We start from the raw sequence: 23,935 nt of genomic DNA on the forward strand, positions 1-23,935 counted from the left end.
CTAATAAAAACTTGCTAATCGGTTAAAGATGGATTTTGCCATGAAACCGATCTGATAAGTTTTATCCCAAGTAAAACCAGTAGATTTAAGGCTCAACTCTAGACCTGAACTCAACTGAACCTGGTCTATTCCAAGGTTTTCAACACATGAGCTTACTAGGTTGTCTAGAGAATCAGCCTTGAAATGGATTGGCAAGGCCGGTTTTGACCAATTTCCGAATTAAACGGACACATGTTACTCACCCTTACTTTCACTTTATAATTTTTGTGAGTTAATCTATGCCTGGTAACAAGTAATTAATAGATATAGGACAGACAACAGATAATCAATAATGAAACTGTGTTACTCAATTATTCAAAGCATGAGGGCAAACTACAAGCACATATGATTTTTAACAGCATGCATGCATGAATAACAAAATATGTAATTGACAGTCCAAGAACATATATATCTGGCTACACTTTTTCTATAGGAAGAATGAGAATCTGCGTGGAAAGAAGTAATCAAATCCATGTGAACATCAAGGGCGATATGTGCGTAATAGAAAATCCTGAAATCTTCCGAACTCTGTATGTCCGTCTCGTTCTAAGCTTTAGGCTCCGTCACATCATCCTCAACGCTTATCAGCCTCGTCTTCCCAACCTTCTTCCTCAATGCTCCCACAATCTTCACAGCATCAACTCCTTTCCCTGTCACGACCAATTCGTCCTGACGCTCCTCGTCGAACCCCACGAATTCCGCACCTACGAGCACAACGAGGAAAGGTCAGATCAATCCCAGTTCTTTGAATTAGGCACCACAAAATGCACCGAAAGACGACTGATTCAGTTCGGTTTGTTTCCGTATTTTGGCAGTAGTGAAAAGAGAGATTTTAGAAACTCGGACAAACTCACAAAACAACTGGGCCAAAGGGCGAATGAGAATTGCGAAGTATATCAACTTGCATCGTGTCTATCTACAAAGGAAAACAAAGAGAAAGAGGTGTAGGGATAAGTAATCACCATCTGCTTGAGTAGCGATCTGCAATGCCTTGGTCCTGCACTTCCCGCAGTTCATCTCTACCTTCATCACGATCTTCATCTGGAAATGACGGGAAATAAAAGAGGACAAGATCACATTAGACACAAATACAACAGAACAGATCTCACTGCAATAGCAAAGTATGCACAGACCTTCGTGCTGTCTCTCTCGCTGGGATTCTTCAGATCGAATTTCGCTGAGTGAAGACACCCGCGAGAGCTTGGCTCGAGTAGTTACGAGTGATGAAAACGAGAGGTCTTGCGACCCGCTTATTTATACGCGAGCAGATCACACAAATGCTCCATTGCTTCAAGACCTCGACGCGGACAGCTCTTTGTCTTCGTCGTGAAGGCTCTTCTTTTGTTTTTTCCCTCTTCTTTCAAAGAACAGTGTGAACGAGATCGTCACTATGATGCTACTGCACCCGTAAGGAGATTGTGACTCCACTTCGACGCCATTACCGCGAAGTAGCACAAGACGCTCGACGTGGCTGGCTGCACGCTACGTGGAGTTGACTTCAATGCTGGCTATTTAGGATTGGATGCAAAGGTTGACCCAAGATTTTTGGTGCGTCTAGGGGGTCTTTGCATGTGCCATTGATCTTAGTATTAATCAGAAGGTTCTAGACTACCATAGGACGCGTCCAATACGTATTCTAAAGCCATGAATTACATAAATTCTCTCTTTGCCCATTTGACATTTTAGCCACTCTTTACATATCAAGACTAAGTGCGCACGCGCATAACATCAGAATTAAAGGTCTCGAGCTTGATCCAATAAAATTGATACTGACATTGTAGTTCATATATCGGATAAAATATGTACAGATAGAATAATGTGTACATATATTTCACAACTCTTTTATTACCATGTACGTACTAGCACAAGAGCACACACATATGCATTTAAAACAATCATTGAGATAAGCACACAAACTGATAAATTTGTTCTCTTAATTGTAGATGAATCAAATCGTATTTGGGAAAGAGATTAAAATTACAGTCGGAATATATGAGTGATTCAGAGGATTATATATATGTTTGATACATGAATTTTCTTAAAATACAAATCCGTCCATCATTCATTTATTCGCAGACATGGACTTGTAGGGTATGGAATATCTATGTGAAGGTTTGATATTGAAAACGTTGCTGGGGTTTGCTCTAAGTGTGACAGGCAAGAAGGGGACTCATTTATGTACGTGCACCAAAAGAAAATGAAAAAAAGAAAGGATAATTTGATTTGAGTTATTTTAGGTAATGAAAGTACATCATCTCAGAATGAGAATAATTCATTAAAATTGAATCATAAGATGGCATCTATATTTACGCATCTTTACTACCATTTTATTTACTATTAAGTATCGTAGTGTTATAAGACTAACACAGAAAATATCATATCTTGAAATTTAAGTCAATATGAAATCACTGTGAAATAAATGAAAAATAATAAAAGACACAAATTTATATAATTCAATTTGAGTGTCGGTATCTATATTCATAGATAGAGCGAATAATGATAAATAATCTACTATTATTAAAAAAATTAAAGTTAAAGTTACTTACGCGTTCGAGTGTTTCAATAACATGTTTACATGTAAATAATTCAATGGACTGTAAAGCTCATCGTACGGCTGTCGAACACAACGCTCGCTTCGTTGGCTTTGCGTTCGTCCTTGTGCGGCTATGTCAAGAGCTCACTGTGTGGCTTCTTCTTCAATGAAGAAAAGATGGCTTTCTTTTTTTATATGCGGCTACTGCAGGCAAGAAGGAAAAAGCAAAACCCTTGTTTTTACTTGCCTTTCCTCTAACTTCCCTTGGCCCACGCGTACATGTATATATTTATATATACGTTTCTTTTGCACATGTCCAAAGAAATTGTCTACGCAATATAAATAAAGCCCAAGAAGTCAAACCGGTCGAAGATAAAAGATCAACTTCCTTCACCCGAGTAATCTAGATTTGCGCAAGATTAAAAGATGCACACCATATTTTGAACAAATCAAAAACTTCAAATGGATGGAATTTTGTATATAGCCTGAACTCGAAACATAACTTAAAAAATATCATATTTATTCATCTAATAATGGGCAAGAAAATTCTTTACTCATTTTCCTAAAGGGAAAATCCATATAATATTATCACTATGACATCAATATCTTGAACCATTATTGACACATAAACTTTGATTATCATATATAATCATATATAATCATATATCGTATAAGAAAATTAGGAGTTGACCCGACCTCTATATAAAATATTATTTTAAGCTTAGTTAGCATTGACATAATAGACATTGGGAACATCTTTTATTTAGTTATATTATGTCCACATAAATCGCATTTTAGTCGATCCAATCCTAAATTGTTTTATGACCCATTTGCAACCCTATAACCCACTTATTTTGACCTCTTTATTTTGCAAACCCATTATTCTCGTCCGCAAAGTTTAGTATAACCCTTCTAAATAATGTTGAGTTACTAAATGAATTTCGAACCCATTTTGACAGGTTTACAAACATGACACCACCTGAATGGGAGATTGTAGGTCGACCAGTAGAGTGCAAGCGAGATCGGATGCGGCGTTTATCAAGCAAAGTCTTAATTGGACTTTCTCTCCAACCAAATTGGGTGAAGTCCAAAATTTGGTGGAGTCTGATCTTGCATTGAATAAATGATGCATTCCATGTTTGAGTCGGCAGAGCTATGATTTCGCTTGGATTTGTTTTAGTTGCTTAATCATTCTTGATTTCAAATTCCAGGCAAGTGAAGTGAACCAGAATAAAAAGCACACATGTGGGTTATTCTGCTTGGTTATTACACTTCAAAGCAATCGATAGGAGTGTTAGGATTTTGTCTTCAAGAATTTTTCGGGCAAATCTTGTGAGATATTATGAGATAACACTTCTACATTTGCTTTGGGTGTAATCTGAAATTCAAAAACATTTAAGCGTTTGAGTATTGCAACTTTATAATTCTCTAGACTCATAATGAATTTATTTGCGGCTCGACTCTCCCATAGAATAATTATCAATACTCAAGTTGAACCAACTAAATATCTCGTGTCCTTGATATTCATTGTGAATTTTGTCTAGTAATTTCTCCTCTCGAGTATTGAATAATAGAATTTGTTATTCTCCTTGTTATTTGGGGAAAAGTGTTAAAAAAAAGTCAGAAACATTTGCATTTATGTTAATTTAGTCATAAACCTTTTATTAGTACTAATTTAATCATAAACCTTTTCACTTAGTGCCAATTGAGTCTTTTTTAGCTAATTTTGGCAAGATTTTGTTGAAGTGAGTGCTAGTCAGCTAACGTGAATAACTTTTAATAATATTTTAATACTTTTGAATTTTTATTTTCTTTTTATTTTTCCTTTTATTTTTCTTATATTTTTTATTTTTTCCTTTTCCACCTCCTTCCTCCGGTCCAATCATTGGACCTTGACCTCGTTGGCTACTAGCGAGGCTCGAGCCCTCGCTAGTGGCCGTGAGGGCAGCCTCATGTGGGGTGGCAAGGCTTGCCCTCGGCGGATCTGGCAAGGGTCATGCCTTGCCCAACCTCCGGCGAGGCTTGACCCTCGCTAGCTTGGAACGAGACCGCCCTTATGGCTTGGGCAGCCTTAAGTTGCCTTTGCTAGAGGTTGAGTGAGGCTTGGGCAAAGCTTGACCTCGTCGAATCTAGCGAGGTCAAGCCTCAGCCATGGCTGGCGAGGGTGAGCCTTGCCGCCTAGTGCGAGGCCGCCCTCATAGCCACTGGCGAGCCTTGCCAGAGGCCGATGAGATCGACCTTGACCTCGTTGGTTGTCACTTTCCGGTTGGTCGCCGAGGTCCATCGACTAGCTGGAGGAACGAGGAGGAGAAGGAAAAAGAAAAAGAAAAAGAAAAAGAAAAAGAAAAAGAAAAGAAAAAGAAAAAGGCAAAATAAAAAGAAAAAGAAAATAAATAATTCAAAAATATTAAAATATTATTAAAAGTTGTTAACGCCGTGTTGATTGTGCCACGTCGGCGAAATGGCCGGCACCCCATTAACAAAATCCAGTAAAAATTAGTCTGAAAGAACTAAATTGATATCAAGTGAAAATGTTTAGGACTAAATTGATATAAATACAAAAGGTTTATGACTTTTTTGACACTTTTCCCTTGTTTTATATATATATATATTGGTAATGTAAGCATTGTATTAACTTTTAACCAAACAGGGCTATACAGCGGGGGTCTTGGCACCAAAACTTATACTCATAATGGCATACAAGTCATAACGAGTGGAAGGGTGCCGAGAAAAGAAAAAAAAAGGAAAAAAGGGAAGTCAAGCATGAACAACCCTTTGGACCCTCTTGTTTTTTGGTGTGTCGAAAACGTGATTGAAGGTAAGTGCCTTATCCTTCACAACTTTGATGAGATGTTTTTCCATTGCGCGAGTGAATAGGACTTGACCCCGGAAGAGTATGTCATTCCGCATCTTCCAAATGGTGTGGCATAGAGCACTGGAAGAGTACCTCACAATACTTTGATAAAAGTCACTGCTTGGGATACACTCGATGGCCCATTGAAGATTGTCCATCCACCCCTTGTTATGCTAAGGAAGGTTGCATCTAGCAGCCCAAAACATGGCAAGACCAGTTGTAATGTGGCAATCAAAAAATAGATGATCGATTAAATTCGGTCTAGAGTTACGAAAAACACAAGAAGCATCAACAATTCTACCATAGGATAGTAGAAGGACATAGGTAGGTAGTCGATGCTTGGTTGTGAGCCAAAGGTGGACTTGGTACCGTGGGATAAGAGTTTTGTTCCACATGAAGTAGCACCACGGGACCAAATTTCTCTTGGGACGGATGGCTTTGCCAAGCTGATGCCACCGAGAACACACCTGAAGAATGCTTTAGCCAAGTCAAACAGTCGGGGTTTTGAGATAATGCCGGGATAGGATGCATCCACGACTCCATAATGGTCTTGATGGCTTTTCCCTTGTTATTTGGTAGGGGTGGCAAATGGGTGGGTTGGGTTGGGTATGGGTCGGGTTGAAAATTGATCAATCCATATTTGACCCATTTAACCCGTTTTGACTCATATTCTTATAGTGTAAATCTAATGACCCATACCCGACCCGACCCGTACCTGACCCATACCCGACCCGACCCGTATTGCTAAAACCTACTTATTGTTAAAATATTTTTACGCAATACAAATTTTTTTAACAATTTATATGCAATACAAATTTAATGGAAATTTTTATAATTCTTTTTTAAAATATTTTTAAAAATCGAATTTTTAATTTTTTTAAATATATATTTTAATTTTTTAAAATAAAATTTTAATAATTTTTATTTTAAAAATATAATTTCTATTTTTTAAAATATCATTTTAATTTTTAATAATTATTTTGAATTTTCTCTTCTTTTTCTTCTTCTTCTTGGCCGGTTGCCGGCCACGATGACGGCCTCGACGGCGACAAAGGCCACAAAGGCGGATTGAGCTCGCCGGCGTTGGGCAGGGCTCGATCTCGCCAATCCGACGAGGCGAAGGCCTCGCCCGATGTTGGCGAGCTTGAGTCTTGCTGCATCCAGCGAGTCTCGAGCCTCGCCGATCGTCGGCGAGGCCAAGCCACGCCGGATTTGGCAAGGCTCAAGCTCGCCGGATTTGGCGAGACTCGAGCTCGCCGGCGTCGAGCGGGGCTCGATCTCACCAGATCCGCAGGTTGAGGCCTCGCCAACATCGACGAGTTCAAGCCTCGCCGGTGTCGGCGAGGCCGAGCCACGCCGGACTAGCAAGGCTCGAGCTCGCCGGTGTCAAGCGGGCTCGATCTCGCCCAGTCTGGCAAGGCCGAGGCCTCGCCCCGATGCCGGCGAGGCTCGAGCTCACCGGCGTCGGGCGGGGCCTCGACCTCACCAGATCTAGCAAGATTGAGCCCCGCCTAACATCGGCGAGCTCAAGCTTCGCTAGTCGTTGGTGACCTTTGAGGGAGCGGTGGAGGCAAGCCGCGGCGGCGGGCGGCGTGTGGCGGAGGCGGCTCGGAGGCGAGCGGCGGAGGACGAAGGTCAAGGGTTGTGTCGCTAGGATTTTCATTTGTTTTAGGTTTTAAAAATGGTCGAAAATGGCCGAACGCGTGACCCATTTTCGACCCGTATAAAACTGAACTTAAAATGAGTCGAATGTGGGTCATGGCCCATTACAACTTCATAACCCACATTCGACCCATTTGTGAAAAATATGGGTGCAAAATGGGTCCATGACCCATTTTGCCACCTCTATTATTTGGCACTACCTACAACCATAAAATGAAAAAAAAGAAAGAAAGAAAAGAAAAAGAATAAGCCATGCTCATGCACTAAACAATAAAAAGCAGATGAAAAACGAGATATTATTAAGAAGGATAGATGAAGGGCGTTTTAGAACGATTTTGTTCTCGGAACAAATTATGATAAGAAATTATTCTTTTTTATTCTATTCCCTGGGGACAATTTCTGAGCATTTTAAGCCGTTTGGTAACTTTCTAAATTTTTTTTATTTTAGAATAGAATTGCATTTGGTATCGTACTCAAAATTTCTACTCCAAATCATTTTCTTTTAATTTATATTTTTTCTTTTCTTTTTTCCTTTCTCTCTCCCGTTCTTCTTCAAGTGGTTGGTTAGCGGTTCGGCGACTAGCTAGACGAGACTCTGCGACCTCACTGGAGCGTTGTTGGCTCTCGCTAATGGCTAGGCAGGCCTTGTTGGGGCTGGATGAGGCCCGCCTGGCCACCGGCGAGCTCGTCGGACCTCACCCTGGCTTGGCGAGCTTGCTGAACCGGTTGCCGCGACCGCGGTGGTGGACGGTAGACGATGGACAGCGGCGGATGACAGACAACGGACGGGGGCGAATGACGGTGGACGGCAACTGGGGATGGCGGTAGATGAAGAAGAAGAAAATGGAAGAAGAAGAGAAATATGGTATTGATTCTTAGATTTGTTCTCGGGAACAAGAATCAACTTTATTTTTTTATTCTTGATTTTGTTCTAAATCTACTTTCGGGAATAAAAAATATAAATTTATTCCCGGGAACAAAAATTTTAGCAAACGCAATTATGTTCCAAAACTACTATCGGGAACAAAAAATCAGAATCAGTCACTATTTGGATGGTTAACAAACAGCCCCTGAAGAAACTAGTTCGTAGAAAAAAGGTGCCATCTAAAATGCGGATATAATGATAGATTTGTAGACCTGAGCAAGTCCTTAAAATGCTCAAAGGAGAAAAAACAGAGTGAAGAATTGCTGAGGGTTGGGACTCCCCAATGTCACCTCCTGTATTCCCACTCTGCTAGGAAGAAAAAACTAGTGGGGAATTAGAAGACAAGGTTGTGCAGGCCACTGGACATTAAAAAGGTGTAGCATCTAGGTAGGGAGTCGAATTACTAGACTATCGCTGGTAAAGCCTTGTGAAGTTTAGACTCCTGCTGATCAATTGATGCTTCACACAGTGTCTTTTAACTGATGTGTTGACTAGAACCCCTGGTAAAAGATATTGTGTGCACTACCCATAACCATTAAATGGAAAAAAAGAAAAGAAAAGAAAAAGAAGAGGTCATGCTCATGCACATAATCATTAAAAGCGGACGAAAAGGAAATATTATTTAGAAGGATAGATCAAAGAAACTAGTCCGTAAAACAAAAGTGCCATCTAATATGCGGGATAAAGACAAGTTCAAGCGGCCAAAGAACTTGGACTTAGAATACAAATACACACGCACGACTAGTAAAATAGTTCACGAAGAACAAAGCAGTAAAGTAAATGCCCTAGAAAAGTAAGGATGGAATCTAGGACAATGTCTTCCATGCTGGTTTTAGCTTTTGGTTTCATTAATTAATCCACAAGATCCTCAACGCTTAGTAACTTGGTCGACTTCCCAACTTTCTTCCTTAATTTGCTGACGATCGTCACTGCATCAACTCCTTTCCCTATCACCACCATCTCCTCTTCACGCTCTTCATGAAAACTCACAGATTCCACCCCTACAATGACATAGAGCATGCTAAATTACCTCTACGCAGATCTATTATTTAAAGACGTGGATTCTTATATAGTATTAGAAAAGATAATCAATAAAAATCGTGCCATCTAAAAATCGTTACAATAAAAGCCATCTTTCTAATACCAATTTGTGTAAAGAGTACTCCTTGCGAAGTAATATTAAATATCTATGACATGATAAAAATATTTTTCGGGATTAAATTGGGTAATGAGGTATCTTGACTATGATATATGATTTCTAGGGTCTGTCACCATCGGCTGTAGTTGCAATCTGAAGTGCCCTGGTCTTGTATCTCTGGCCCTGCACGCCAAGCTTAATCACAATCTTCCTCTGCAAAATGATGGTGTTGATTAGCAAACAACAAATGCGAACACAAACACAAAATAAATAGATAAAAACTATCGACTATACTAGTGCAAGAAGTTAGTGTAAGTACTTTCCTTGGTCATGTCGTCTCTGTTATCAGTTTCTCTGCCAAAAAGACACGTTGGACGAAATGCTTATGCTCAGATGAACGAGGAAAAACAAAAGGGACCCCTGCAGTGCTTCTTATATAATACGAACTCGGACGTGCTCCTAAGACTTCGACGCGTTACAGCTAGTTAGCTGCTTCCCTAAGGCAAATTTCGTTTGCATGAACGTGCAAAATCTTCAATTCGACGTTCTCTACTTCGTGGTCATGTGGCCTTTTGATTCGGTCCGGTTGAGAGCAGAAAGACTCGGTGGACTACCGTTACCTAGCCTATTAATTTAAAGTTGACTAGGAAGAAGTCTCCTTAGTGAAAGCTTCACGTGCTCCAGCAAGACGTCCACTGCACAATGGTATTGGCTAGAGCATTTCATGGAAATGGGGACTTGCATTTACATCTCGAGATCCTCGAATGCCAAGTCCGAGTAACTTCAACTAACGTAACTGTTGCGTGATGTTGTGATGTTGATAAAGTATGCCGATGCTGACTTGGAGCTGGATTTGATGTCAGGAGGACTTGGTTAGAAAATTTGTGAAGCTAGGATTCAATTAGACAAATAGAAAGTATATAAAATTAACTAGAAAAAGTTGTGAAAGTACATGGACGAAAAGTAATTTCTTTTGACCCAATCACATATTATGTGGATTCCCATATGCAAAGCATAGTATTGGTGCTATGTGAAATTGTAGTATGATTAAAGCAACAAAGACCTGAATTTTATATTTTTAAACGAGGACTAAGACCTTCAGTAATGCGTTGGCTTAATGAAGCTCATTCACAAGTTGTGAAGACTGGATTCTCAATCCTCGGCCTTCTCGGCTGGAATTCTTGAAAATTCGCGACCTTTTATATGACTATACTTATTCCCTTGGAGCAAACTTTCCGGAGCAGGAATTCCTGAAAGACATGCGGTGGAGAGGAGGGTGGGTTGTGCTCAGCAAAATATTGTTAGGTGCAATGCAACAAGTGCTTGTGGACTCTAGCCCTTAGATCGTGTGGAAATACAAATGGGTGCACCAGGGGCAGTGAGCCTGAGCTCACATCGGTGGTCCACATCATCCAATAGGCGTATCGTGCACGAGCAAAATCAAGCCATTGCTTTGGTACAAAAGTCCAAAAGTAGGGAGAAATAAAAATGCATTCGCTTTCATATGAACTTTTGAATTGAATCAACTCATGCCTGCAGAAACATAGATATCATGAAATTAACATTAAATTTCTCGAGTTTGAACCTGCATTTAGGTACGCTAGTCAAATGTGTGGGCGCTCAACCCATATCTGACCTGACCCGACCCGACTTGGGATTCACTTTTAGCATTTTTTTTCCTCCTTAATATTGTCGCCTTTGAAAAATAAATGGATCCATGGATTGACTTATTGAGTTAATGAGAGAGCTCGGGGGTAGGATTAAGGATGGGAGCGTGAAGGTGGTAGTGAAAGTTCGACACAAGTCATCCACATATCATGAAATAGGTATGGCTTTGGTTTTCAGCTAATTATATACCATATCTTAACATATTGGTTAACGCACGGTTGCTAATACATTATTTGATTTGACGTTTTTTGGTTTTTGATAACTAATTGTGTGGTTTTAATATCCATGAACAAATCATTAAACAAGTATAGGCTTTGGTTTTCAGCTACATATAAACGAGATCTTAATATTTTGTTTAATGCTTGGTTATTAATACATATTTGATGTGAGGTTTTCGATTTGAACTATTGATTGTGCATTTTTAATATCCATATAGCACTAGCGGCCCTATTTCCACCCCTTATATGATTATATCCACCCAATTTTCATCAAAAAAAAAAAAAAAAAACTCGCCATCAATCATCAATTGTAATTTAAAGTGGTGGCCCCTACTTATTTACATTCCTTCTTTTTTTCTAGTTTTCTATTTCTATGTAGCATCTAATTGCCATTATTAAGATTTCACGTGTTTTTTCTTTTGTGGGTACGCCATGTATATTAAAGGTATTGTGTTTTCAATTTATTGTTAGATTTTATTAATCTAGAGATTAGTTTTATCAAAAGAGAAATTTTCAAGAAATCTAATTTTTCCAAAGTTGTTTAACAGATTTGTGGATTAATTGACAAGTAGAATCTAGAAAATTTTAACATACAATTTTTTTAATGTAATAATTTGTTTATAAACTTTCACAAACTCTTTCTTTTAAATTATTTGTTGTACACATAGACATATAATGGGATGGTCGATGAAATAAAAAATAAAAAATAATTTCTAAAATAAAATCATAGTTATATTCTTCAATGTGAAATTTTAAAAGATTAAACGTAATTAAATCACAACATTTATTAAATAACAAATGTTTTCTTTAAATGCCAATGAAATCTCATCGATTTGAATTGACAAAAAATTATTATCATTCATGAAGTGTTTTAAAAAATATCAAGAAAAGGAAGAATTTGATGGTGATATGCACAACAGAAGTAAAAGGTTATGAAGATAAGTTTTTTTTTTTTTTTTAACAAAATTATCAATGTTAATTTCTAGATTCTGCTTGACAATTAACTCATTAATTTGCTCAACAATGTAAAAGAATTAGATTTCTGAGAAATTGTTTTTTTTGTGGTAAAATTATATAAAAAAAAATTTGGTAAAAGATTTCTGAGACATTGTTCTTCTCAACAGAACTTTCTTTTTGGAAGTAAAATCTAAAAAAAGAAGAAAGAAAAAGAAAGAAAGCATAATACCTTTAATATGCACGAGATAGCCACATTAAACAAATACAAAACATGTGAAATGTTTAATTATGACAATTAGATTCTAAATAAAAATAGAAAAAGAACAAAAAAGAAGGAAAGTAAATTTGGGTCTATCACTTTAAAATGCAATTGCATACGTTAAGGCAATTTTGCCTTTTAGTGAAAAAAAGGGGTAAATTTAATTGTACAAGGGATTGAACTATGAAGCAAATGTACAAAAAGAAACAACATGACCGTTTTGAGTAAAGTTAAGCCAAGACCTCGTATAAAAGGAAACAACCTAGTACATTTTTCTCTCTCGAATTACTTTCTCAATCTTGCAAGGTGGTCAACTTTTCATTTCAATTTTCCAAAAAATTTACGAAATCCATCATTTCCGCGCCCTTAAACAATAAAAAAGAAGCCACCACCACTCTTACTCGCCCCCACCCAACTCTCTCTCTCTCTCTCCCCCCTCATTCTCTCTCTACAATGGAAGAAGAAGACCAGTACAAGGTCGCAGATCTAGTCAAAGAGCTCGTCCTCCGACCCGGTCCGACGCTTCCGACTCACTCCGTTTCCAGAGCATTCCGAAATATATCAAATCCAAAAAGACATGGAATGCGAGGTTTATGTGGTGTAGGGATAATGAATCACCATGTGCTTGAGCAGCGATCTGCAATGCATTGGTCCTGCACCAGTGCTTAGCTCGAGCTATTAGTGATGAAGGTGATAGCTTTCTTGGCGACTCGTTTATACGCCATGCAGATCACCCAAATGTTCCATTGCTTCAGGACCTCGACGCGTTACAGATCTTCGCTTTGGCGCTATTTCCACGAATGTGATCGTCACTCACGCCATTGCTACGAAGCTGCGATGTGGGATGTACGCCACGTGGAGTGGACTTCAGTCTTGGTCAATGCTTGGTTTTGGGCTGAAATTTATTTAAGGTAATCCCATTATTTTAACTTGAAATGCCTCTTCTTTTGATCATTATATCTCCTCTTCGGATAACTTAGGATTGCATGCGGGTTTGCATTGATGTGTCACATTCTTTAGCTGTCATTTCCATCGTTTTGATCCAAAATTTCGCGTCGAGAGTTTTTGCATTTGCCATTTAATTAGTATTTAATAAGAAGGACTATGACATTCCTAGAACTGTCCAATACATGCTCTAAAGTCATGGAATTAGATTTAGAGATCTCAGCTTGACTCCAATTAAAATTGGTCAAATTGTAGTTAATATATCAGATGCAAAATGCATTCTATGAGTCTATTATCAAAGTGCACTCAAGGTCAAAGTCAGAAGCATACGTAAGAGTAATGTATACATATTTTTCATGACTCATTCGTGAGGCCGCTGTTTATGTCAGCGATTTGTGGCAAAAAATGAAGCTGTATGAACTTGAGATATTCGTACAGCTATATAGCTGCTTCCCTAAGGCAAATTCGTGTCTATTAATGCACAAAATCATTCAATTTGACGTTCTCTACATGATCGTCATGTGCCCTTTTGATTTGGTCCGATTGAGAGCGTAAAGACTCGGCGAACTTCCGTTATTCGGCTGATTAATTTAAAGTTGACTTAAGAAAAGTCTTCTTAGCGAAAGCTTCGCGTGCACCCACAAGACGTCCTTGGCAAAATGATATAGCTGGAGCATTTCATGGGGATGGGAACCTGTACTCAAATTACGACATTGTGTTTATTAAATCCAACCAAATTCAACTAATGTGGCCGTTGGACAAGGCCAAAATATGACGTGGATGGTATATCCGGATGCCTACTTGGACGTGGGCGAGAAAATTATTTTGTAGCTGGAAAACATTTTAATCAAAAAACTTCTTTACATCATTTGGGTTTTATATCCTTGGTGAATGTCTAGTATATGAAGTTATTTTATGGATGATTATCTCGATCTGAAGTGAATATGATCTGGGTTATCTTGTTATAGAGGCTGGTTCAAGAAAATCTGGAATCGGACAAATTGGGAACCATCCTGCCTTATTTTTTTCATCTATAACTCCCTATTTAAATTAGTTTGTTATTCTCAATTTATGTTAGTAATTAATAATTTTAAGTGCCAATACCAGTAGATTTAAGGCTCAACTCTAGAACCGAACCGAACCGAACCGAACCTGGTCAATTCCAAGGTTTTCAACACATGAGCTTACTAGGTTGTCTAGAGAATCAGCCTTGAACTGGATTGGCAAGGCCGGTTTTGACCAATTTCCGAATTAAACGGACACATGTTACTCACCCTTACTTTCACTTTATAATTTTTGTGAGTTAATCTATGCCTGGTAACAAGTAATTAATAAATATAGGACAGACAACAGATAATCAATAATCAAACTGTGTTACTCAATTATTCAAAGCATGAGGGCAAACTACAAGCACATATGATTTTTAACAGCATGCATGCATGAATAACAAAAAATGTAATTGACAGTCCAAGAACATATATATCTGGCTACACTTTTTCTATAGGAAGAATGAGAATCTGCGTGGAAAGAAGTAATCAAATCCATGTGAACATCAAGGGCGATATGTGCGTAATAGAAAATCCTGAAATCTTCCGAACTCTGTATGTCCGTCTCGTTCTAAGCTTTAGGCTCCGTCACATCATCCTCAACGCTTATCAGACTCGTCTTCCAACCTTCTTCCTCAATGCTCCCACAATCTTCACAGCATCAACTCCTTTCCCTGTCACGACCAGTTCGTCCTGACGCTTCTCGTCGAACCCCACGAATTCCGCACCTGCGAGCACAACGAGGAAAGGTCAGATCAATCCCAGTTCTTTGCATTAGGCACCACAAAATGCACCGAAAGACGACTGATTCAGTTCGGTTTGTTTCCGTATTTTGGCAGTGGTGAAAAGAGAGATTTTAGAAACTCGGACTAACTCACAAAACAACTGGGCCAAAGGGCGAATGAGAATTGCGAAGTATATCAACATGCATCGTGTCTATCTACAAAGGAAAACAAAGAGAAAGAGGTGTAGGGATAAGTAATCACCATCTGCTTGAGTAGCGATCTGCAATGCCTTGGTCCTGCACTTCCCGCAATTCATCTCTACCTTCATCACGATCTTCATCTGGAAATGACGGGAAATAAAAGAGGACAAGACCACATTAGACACAAATACAACAGAACAGATCTCACTGCAATAGCCAAGTATGCATAGACCTTCGCACTGTCTCTCTCGCTGGGATTCTTCTGATCGAATTTGGCTTGTAAAGACACCTGCGAAAGCTTGGTTCGAGGAGTTATGAGTGACGAAAACGAAAGCCCTTCGGACCTGCTTATGTATACTCGAGCAGATCACGCAAATGCTCCATTGCTTCTAGACCTCGACGCGGACAGCTGTCTTCGTCGTTAAGGCTCTTCTTTTGTTTTTTTCCTCTTCTTCGAAAGAACAGTGTGAACGAGATCGTCACTATGACTCTACTGCAGCCGTAAGTAGATCGTCATTCCACTTCGCGCCATTTCTGCGAAGTTGCACGTAACGCTCGACGTGGATGGCGGTACGCTACGTTGGTTGCAAAGGTTGACCCAAGATTTTTGGCGCGTGTAGGGGGTCTTTGCATGTGCCATTGATCTTAGTATTAATAAGAAGCATCTAGACTATCATAGAACGCGTCCGATACGTGTTCTAAAGCAATGAATTACATAAATTCTCTCTTGGATATTAAGATTAAGGGTGTGTTTGGCAACATGCTAAAGAGTAAAATTTATATTCTTTTGTTCCTGGGGTAGATTTGAAACATAAATCTATTTGGTAATATTTTTGTTCTCGGAATTAGATTTGAAGTAGAATCGAGAAGTAAAAAAAAAATTAATTTTTTATTCTCGGAAACAATTCCAGAATAAAGTCAATTCATTTTTGTTTTGTTTTCTTCTTGTTCTTCTTCCTTCTCTCTCCTTCTTCCACTACCACTACCGATGTCATCCACCGACGCGGTGACCAGCCGGGTGAGGCTTGGCGAGCTCCCCAAAGGCTCGCCTAGCCATCGGTGGGCTGGGCCTCTCTCGGCCATCGACGGGCCTTACACTGGCTGGGCAAGGCATGGTGAGCCATGGCTAGGCAAGAGTTGACCTTGCCCAAATCTAGCGAGGTCAAGCTCACCTAGCCGCCGCGGCTCAACCTTGTAGGGCCATCGTGAGGTTGGCATCACTCGGCCAAGGTGAGGTTGACCTTGCGGTGGCTAGGTGAGGTCAAGCCTCGTTGGCGGCTAGGCATGCTCGGCCTTGCCGGATCTCGGCGAGGTTGCTCGCCAAACCAAGGGTTGTCTCGACGAGGTGTGGCCTCGCCGAAGACCAGCGATGCTCCAACAAGGTTGTTGGCCCTCATCTAGCCCGTCGTTGGTCCTCCCAAGGTTGGCGACTGGCCAAAGTTTGAAGAAGAAGAAGGGAAAGAAAAAAAAAGAAGAAAAGGAAAAAATGATACAATTATTAATAAATTAAAAGCAAAAGATTTGGAGTAGAAATTTTGAGGACAATGTCAAACACAATTCTATTCTGGGAATATAAATTTTAGACAGTTACCAAATGCCTTAAAATATTTCAAGTTATTCATGGGAGCAGAATAAAAATGAATTATTTTTTTATAATAAATTATTCTCGGGAATAGAATAGTTATCAAATGCATCCTAAGTGTGCAGGCACGTAACATCGGAATTAAAGGTCTCGAGCTTGATCCAAAAAATTGATACCCACATTTTAGTTAATATATCGGATAAAATATGCATATAAGAATAATGTGTACCTATATTTCACAACTCGTTTATTACCATGTACGTACTAGCACAGAATCACACGCATATGCATGTAAAACAATCATAAAGATATGCACACAAAATGATAGATTTTGTTTCGTTCATTGTGGATGAATCTGATTGTATTTAGGAAAGAGATTTAAATTACAATTGGAATATATGAGTGATTGAGGAGATTATATGTGTTTCGTACATGAATTTACTTAAAATGAAATAGTAGATTTGTCTTTTTTTAGGGAGTACGAAAAATGAAACAAAAACTTATTGATTGGTCTCGGGTTGATCCTAGAACTGGACTTATCAGAATTGAACCCATTGGATCGGTCCGATCCTCAGTCTCAAGTTTAATAGGGTCGGTCCTCCATCCCAAAAATTAAGGACCAATACTATGTGGGTCTGTCCTAGGGTTAGGGAGTGGACCGGTCCAATCTGGACCATGCTTACCCAAAGTTTGAACTCATTACAAAATCATCCAATTATTTTTAATCATGTGGACCTACCAATATTAAAATTTGTGATTTACCGGGGCTTATGCACTTGGAATACCTAAGAAGTTTTCATACTTAAACCTAATAGATCAAGAGTAACAGTGGATGGTCAAGTATTACGGATCCACTCGTTTCAGGAATATTATTTTGTAGCTAGAAAACATTCTCATTAAAAAACTTTTCTGACAATCTGTGTTTTGAGCCCTTGGTCCAATGCCTAATAACTGAGGTTTTTTTTTTTTTTTTTTTTTGATTATTATGATCTTAAGCACTGATTAGGTTCTATATGTTCTTGTCACTTAGGAGTGAGTATGATCCATATGGTCCTTTTATGGAGCTAGACTGGGGCTGGTCCCAGAAAATCTAGAATCAGGCACTGAATCAAGTACCTTAGAGCTGGGAACTCCCTATTTATATTAACTTCTAATTCTCATTTTAAGTTAGCAAGTAGTGATTTTAAGTACCGATCTATCTTGGGTCCGCATTCGAGACGGCAAGAGACCGAACCGAGAGGGGAAACCGGAGAAATGAGAGACTGAGAGCAAGAGAACAGAGAGAGATAGGAGAAGCGGAACGGGAGGAAACAGAAGAAAAAGAAAGAGTGAAGCAAGAGCCATGAGTTTGAATTTTTAATCTGTATTATAAATTTTATTTTGATTAGAAAGAGATGGATGTGGGCTCAGATTGTGCACGTGATTTTGTTCAGTTGCATGTCTTTGGGGGCCTCTTATTTATTTCTTTATTTATTTTAAGTTGTTAACTTGCTATAGCTTTCTAAGAAAAATTTGGTGATTTGGTTCAAGACTGGTTCTACCGTGAAACCGACCTTGTAGGTTCGGTTCCTAGTAGAACCGGTGGGTTTAAGGCTCAACCATGGAATTTAATTGAACCTCACTGATCCCCAGATTTTCAGCCGATGGAATTTTTCGATTGTCCTGGAAACCAATCTTGAACCAAACCGGCAAGGCCAATTCTGATGGATTCCCGAATTGAACGGAGACCGTTGCTACCCCTATTTTCACTTAATAACTTTTGTGAGTCGATCTTTGATCGATAACAAGTAATTAATATGTATACGGCAGATTACAGGTAATCAATGAACAAACTCAGCGTAACTCAATTATTCAAAGTATAAGCATGCATGAATAACATAATATGTAATTGACAGTCCAAGAATTAAAGTATCTGGCTTCACTTTTTCTACGACAGGAAGAATGACAATATGTATGGAAAGAAGAATCAAATCTATTTATGTGCTTAATAGAAAATTCTGAAATCTTCTAAACTCGATAGGTCCGTCTCGATCTAGCTTTAGGCTTCCTCAATCAATCCTCAACGCTTAGTAGCCTCGTCGTCCCAACCTTCTTCCTCATTGCGCTCACAATCTCCACAGCATCAACTCCTCTCCCTATCACCACCACTTCATCTTGACGCTCTCCGTTGAACCCCACGAATTCCGTACCTGCAGATACAACGACGACCAACTTAATCCCAGTTATCTGCATCAAAAGCACTGCAGAGTGCACCAAGAAACGACAAGGCCAGAGGCCGGATGAGAATTGTGAAATACATAGAGAAAACGCATCGTAATGCGAGGTTTATGCAGTGTAGGGATAATGAATCACCATGTGCTTGAGCAGCGATCTGCAATGCCTTAGTCCTGCACTTCCCGCATTTCATCTGGACCTGCATCACAATCTTCATCTGCAGATATATGAAAACAGAACCATTTTAGTGAGACAAAACACACAAGAACACAGCTCCCCACAAAAGCAAGTACGCTCAGACCTTCGTACTGTCTCTCTCGTTGAGATTCTTCTGATCTAATTTGGCCGAGTGAAGACAGTCGCAAGAGCTTGGTTCGAGGATGAAAACGAAAGCTCTTGCGACCACTTATTTATACGGGAGCAGATCACTGCCTGCCTGCTCCTTTGCTTCAAGACCTCGACGCGTACAGCTCTGTGTCTTCTTTGTTAAGGCTTTTCGCATTATCTTTTGCAAGATAGTATGAACAAGATCTTCAATTTGACGCCATGTTGGTTAGCTTCCATTGCTTTGACCCAGAAGTTTCGGTGCGGGAGGTGGGTTTTTGCATGTGCCATTTATTTAGTGTTATCGAAGGACCAAGACTTTCATGGAATGCGTCGAATACTGGTTCCAAAGTCATGAACTACATAAGTTCTCTCTTCGCCTACATGACATTCTGGCCTCCCTTTGCATTTTGCTTGCATCCCAAGATGATGGAATTGTAAGACTAAATCTAAATAAAATCTGACCATTCCGATTTATCATTCACGGATAAATTCGTACAAAATTCGAGATCGATTTGTAGAAATATAAAGATCAACATACCTCCAGCCATCGATAAAAATTTGCAAATGCAGAAAATCCTAAGACCTTGGACGGATCCATGAAGCACGATCAATCTGCGAATATGGAAACACTAACATTCTGTCTCACTAGCCAATACCCACCAAACATGATGGTCTGTTTTTTGTAGTGATGGGTTAGGACTAGACAACCTGACGTTTTGTTCCATTTCTTACATTACCGACACCTTCCATCAAGAATATTATGGTAACATATTAATAGGCAAATATCATGTAATAAACACGGGTAATAAAGTGAGCAATAAATTGGAATTAATTGGGAAATACAAAATTAGGACTATATTTAGAATAATAAAATATATTATAGCATCCTCTCACTTAATCCCAATATTCCATCAAATGAAATATTAACCCAAACCCACATAAACTTCTTAAGCTTGCATACCAAATGCTCACCAGTACTAGAGAAGAATCCTTATGGTTGTTTCATGTAAACCACTTCTTCTAATTTTCCATTGAAGAATGCCGTTTTTACATTCATTTGATGTAACTGCATATCAAAATGAGCAACTAATGCCAAAATAATACGAAGAGAATCTTTCTTGGATACGAGAGAAAAAATTCACTATATAATTAATTCTCTCATTTTGAGTGAGTCCCTTGGCAACGAGTCTGACTTTGTATCTCTCAATATTGCCTAATGAATCATTCTTAATTTGAAAGACCCATTTACAACCAACAACCTTTGCATCATTAGACAACTCAATTAAATCCCAGACCTCATTAGATGCTATAAAACTCATCTCTTCTTTCATGGTACTGTACCACAAATTAGATTTATCACAACTCATGGCTCATAAAAACGTCTTAAGATCATTTTCAATTCCAACATTGTAGTTAGATTCTAGCAAATACACAATGTAGTCATTAGAGATTGCTGATTTCTTAATTCTAGTAGACATTCTTAATGTTGCATCAACATTAGAGATTGCTGATTTCTTAATTCTAGTAGACATTCTTAATGTTGCATCAACATTCTTCTGAGGAGTTTATTATTCAACTGGAAGCTCAATAATATCTAGTAATTGATGAACAATTGGGTCTATTGGATCAATATCGGTAGGTTGTGGATCTTTAATGATTGGTTGTTCAACGGTCGGTTGATTTGAATGGGCATTGTAAACAACAACCAATCCAATCCCTGAGGTGGAAGATTGAATATTTGAATGATTTTCTTTGGAAATAAGGTCTCGAATTGATTGCTCCCACTGATCAGGTCATTCTCAAGAAATTTAGCATTTTTCGATTCCACAAACCTAGTGTGAGATGGACAATAAAACTTATATCCCTTGTACGTTTCTGCATATCCAACAAAATACCTAATTATAGTCCTTGCATTTAACTTCTTTTCTTGTGGATTGTAGATTATTATTTCAGATTAACATCCCTAAACGCGTACATGTTGCAAACTCGATTTTCGACCTTTGAATAACTCAAAATGCGTCTTTGGAATGACCTTGGTTGGATCTCAGTTTAATACGTACATTGTCATTTTAAGAGCATCAGTCCACAAGAACTTAGGAAATTTGGAGTTGCCGAGCATACCACCATGTCCAATAATGTTCGATTTCTTCTTTTTGTGATATCATTTTGTTCTGGAGAACTAGGCATAGTGTATTGGGCAATAATCTCATGCTCTTTAAGAAACTTCGCAAATGGACTAAGTGCTTGTCCATCTTCGTGTATCTACCATAATATTCTCCACATTTACCTGATCTCACGATCTTAATTAACTTGTCACATTGTTCTTCTACTTTGATTTTAAATATCTTAAAGGCATCTAGCACTTCATGCTTATTATGAAGTAAGTAGAGATACTTGAATCGTGAATAATCGTCTATGAAAGAGATGAAGTATCTCTCACCATTTGAGTCAATATCTGGACTACAAATATCTATTTGTATGATTTCTAATATTTCGGTACTCCTCTTAGCACATTTTTTGACTTGTTAGTCTGCTTTCCCTTTATGCAACCCACACAAATGTTATAATCAATAAAGTCTAGAGTACTAAGTATTCTATCATTTACTAACCGCTTAATTCTATCTATGGAGATATATCTCAATCTCCAGTGCCACAACGTAGAGGAATCCTCATTCACAACACATTGCTTTATGCCAGCATTATTGTGAACGTGCATCGCGTTACGAATAGCATTGTTTGGTAAATCAATTCGAAAGAGACCATCAGACAAAATACAACTCCCAACAATTTCATATTTATATGATAAACTAAATATTGAATCTAAAAATTCAAAGGAGTATCCCAAAGATACGAGTCTTGAAACTGAAATTATATTCTTAGAGAAACCAGGAATATAAAAGATTATTTCTAAAATTAAAATAAAACCAGTTTGCATGTCTCAATAGCTTCCATAAGTGAGCACATCTTGTTTCTCGAATAGATGCTTTGTTCATTTTCCACTGGTTTCTGCTGGTTCCAAAAATCCTGCAAGGAATTTGAAATGTGGATTGTGGAACTAAAACCAATCCATCAAGTATTGTGACTCACATCAACCATATTAGATTCGTAACAAACATATGAGAGTAAGTTACATTTCTTCTTGAGTCAAGTCTTAAATTTGGCGTAATCCTTTTTCATGTGTTCATTCTTTTTACAGAAGAAGCACTTGGGGAGATAGAGGCATTTTACATTTTCCTTTCTACTTGCCTTACCCTTTATACTTATCATGTGTTGCCATATGAACACTTTCTCATTTCTCCATTAGCAGCCTCTCTTCCTCTTGAACACACATGGTCATGAGTTCATTAATTGACCATTTAGTGTTATGTGTATTGTAAGAGATCTTGAAAGGGGCATGCTCTTGTGGGAGAGTGTTTATGATATAGTATACAAGAAAGAATTCTGATATCCCAACCTCAAGATTCTTTAGCTGAGCTACAATGTCATTCATCTTCATGATGTGCTCACATATACCTCTTACATTGGTAAGCTTCAATGATGAGAATTTCATAATCGGAGTCATAGCATACACCTTCTCTGAAAACTCATATTGTGCATCAATAGCCTCTAGCAATTACTTGGCATTGTTATGCTGAATGACTGAACTACGAATACTAGCAAAAAGTTTTGTCTTTTTGTACATCACACTGAGACGGCTGGACCACTCCCATCATGTATAAATAGTATATTAAGCTCGAGTGTTATTCTCAGCAGTTATTTTCATTAAGCTTGGGAACAATTATACCAAAATTAATTGTAGGTGGTAAGATTGCATCATAATAAAAGAAAAACTTATGTATCAATATATTTTAGGCAAATAAACTTAAATCATATTTTACCAATGTAAAACATGTTATAAAATACGAATCACATAATATCAAAAACTACTTGTGGGCTAAGTTTCTAATTTAAATAGATTCAAAATTATTTCATGATGAAACAATCAAATAATATTTCATTCCTTAATTCATGTGGATAAATTAAGAAAGATAAAATAATATTCCATCCTAATTAATCTCATTAACATATTGAAAATTCTTGTGGAATGAAATTCATAATATTAATGTGACTAATCACAATTGTTATCTTTGACTATATGTAATCCAAAGGCTCTTAATGTATATGATTTAATATAATCAAAGATATTGTGACTAATCTTTAATTAATTAAATATATACGGATCACTAAACATTTAATTTCACGAGAAAATATTCACAAAATTAAACGTAAGGGCAAAACAGTAAAATCACGTGCAAGAGGGGGGTTAAACTGGAATTTTACGCCCAAAAGGGCAAAATTGTAAATTTTCACCCCAGAGGGGGCAAAACCAGAATTTTATGCGCTAGGGCAGAATTGCAATTTTCCTTAATGCGGAGGGGCAAGATCATAATTTTAGTCGATAGATGGCAGAATTGCAATTCTACAAAAAGTAGGGGGGCAAAATCGAGAAAACATCATGACACACGTGCAACACATGAGCGCTATTCCCTTCTTAAGCACATGCAACAGGCTTCTCTTCTTCCGCTGCTACTCTATCGTGACCAACTTTGTTCCACCGCCTGGGTCTCCTTCCACAGCCCATGTTTGACCAAATTGATCAATGG

At 38.3% G+C, this 23,935-nt stretch overlaps 1 protein-coding gene and 2 long non-coding RNA genes across 3 annotated transcripts; all 3 read right to left on the bottom strand.

Annotated features, from left to right (window-relative positions):
* Positions 1-353: 353 nt before the first annotated feature.
* On the bottom strand, positions 354-1,247 carry LOC120293182 (heavy metal-associated isoprenylated plant protein 47-like). Its single transcript, XM_039312112.1, has 3 exons — positions 1,173-1,247; positions 1,002-1,080; positions 354-743 (listed from the first exon to the last, which is right to left on the bottom strand). Exons 2-3 carry the CDS (start codon positions 1,078-1,080, stop codon positions 586-588), a joined length of 237 nt encoding a protein of 78 aa, XP_039168046.1. The 5' UTR covers positions 1,173-1,247; the 3' UTR covers positions 354-585.
* Positions 1,248-14,866: 13,619 nt separating this feature from the next.
* Positions 14,867-15,474, bottom strand: LOC104445765. Its single transcript, XR_005550914.1, has 3 exons — positions 15,402-15,474; positions 15,231-15,309; positions 14,867-14,972 (listed from the first exon to the last, which is right to left on the bottom strand). It is a non-coding gene; the product is annotated as an uncharacterized LOC104445765 (long non-coding RNA).
* Positions 15,475-18,674: 3,200 nt separating this feature from the next.
* LOC120293281 lies at positions 18,675-19,334 on the bottom strand. Its single transcript, XR_005551033.1, has 3 exons — positions 19,267-19,334; positions 19,104-19,182; positions 18,675-18,940 (listed from the first exon to the last, which is right to left on the bottom strand). It is a non-coding gene; the product is annotated as an uncharacterized LOC120293281 (long non-coding RNA).
* Between the last annotated feature and the right edge of the window lie 4,601 nt (positions 19,335-23,935).

This window comes from Eucalyptus grandis, chromosome 5 (genome assembly GCF_016545825.1).
Source record: "Eucalyptus grandis isolate ANBG69807.140 chromosome 5, ASM1654582v1, whole genome shotgun sequence".
Taxonomy (NCBI): Eukaryota; Viridiplantae; Streptophyta; class Magnoliopsida; order Myrtales; family Myrtaceae; genus Eucalyptus; species Eucalyptus grandis.